At 71.6% G+C, this 345-nt stretch overlaps 1 protein-coding gene across 1 annotated transcript in view; it reads left to right on the top strand.

The window, feature by feature from the left end:
• Positions 1–281: 281 nt before the first annotated feature.
• The window catches only part of GORASP1 (golgi reassembly stacking protein 1, 65kDa), a 7,288-nt gene continuing 7,224 nt past the window's right edge, over positions 282–345 (top strand). Inside the window, exon 1 of the mRNA XM_010184388.1 lies at positions 282–343. Within this exon, the coding sequence (XP_010182690.1) occupies positions 282–343 (62 nt within the window). The remainder of the gene's footprint in view (positions 344–345) is intronic.

Here is a 345-nt window from a genome sequence, read left to right on the forward strand (position 1 = left end):
CGACTCAGCCCCCCCGGACCCCCCACCGCTCCGCCTCAGCGCTCCCCGCACCACTTCGCGCCTCTCAGCGCCTCCACGGTCGTTAAGGGCGTCGCCGCCAGGCCGGCAGGCATTGGAGGATTGCTGAGCGCTCGCTCCCCTTCGCAGCGCGGCTGCGCTCAGCGCTCTGTTGATCAGGCCTGCGGCGCCTTCAGCCGAGGGAGAGGTGGGAGGGCTATGCTCGGTGCTGCTGTCGCTATCGCCGCCTGAGCGTCCCGTCTGGTCCCGTCTCGGTGGTGGACATGGGGCTGGGCTCGAGCTCCGAGGTCCCCGATGGCGGCGCCGAGGGCTTTCACGTCCACGGGG

The sequence above is a fragment of the Mesitornis unicolor genome, unplaced genomic scaffold (genome assembly GCF_000695765.1).
Source record: "Mesitornis unicolor isolate BGI_N332 unplaced genomic scaffold, ASM69576v1 scaffold36305, whole genome shotgun sequence".
NCBI lineage: Eukaryota > Metazoa > Chordata > Aves > Mesitornithiformes > Mesitornithidae > Mesitornis > Mesitornis unicolor.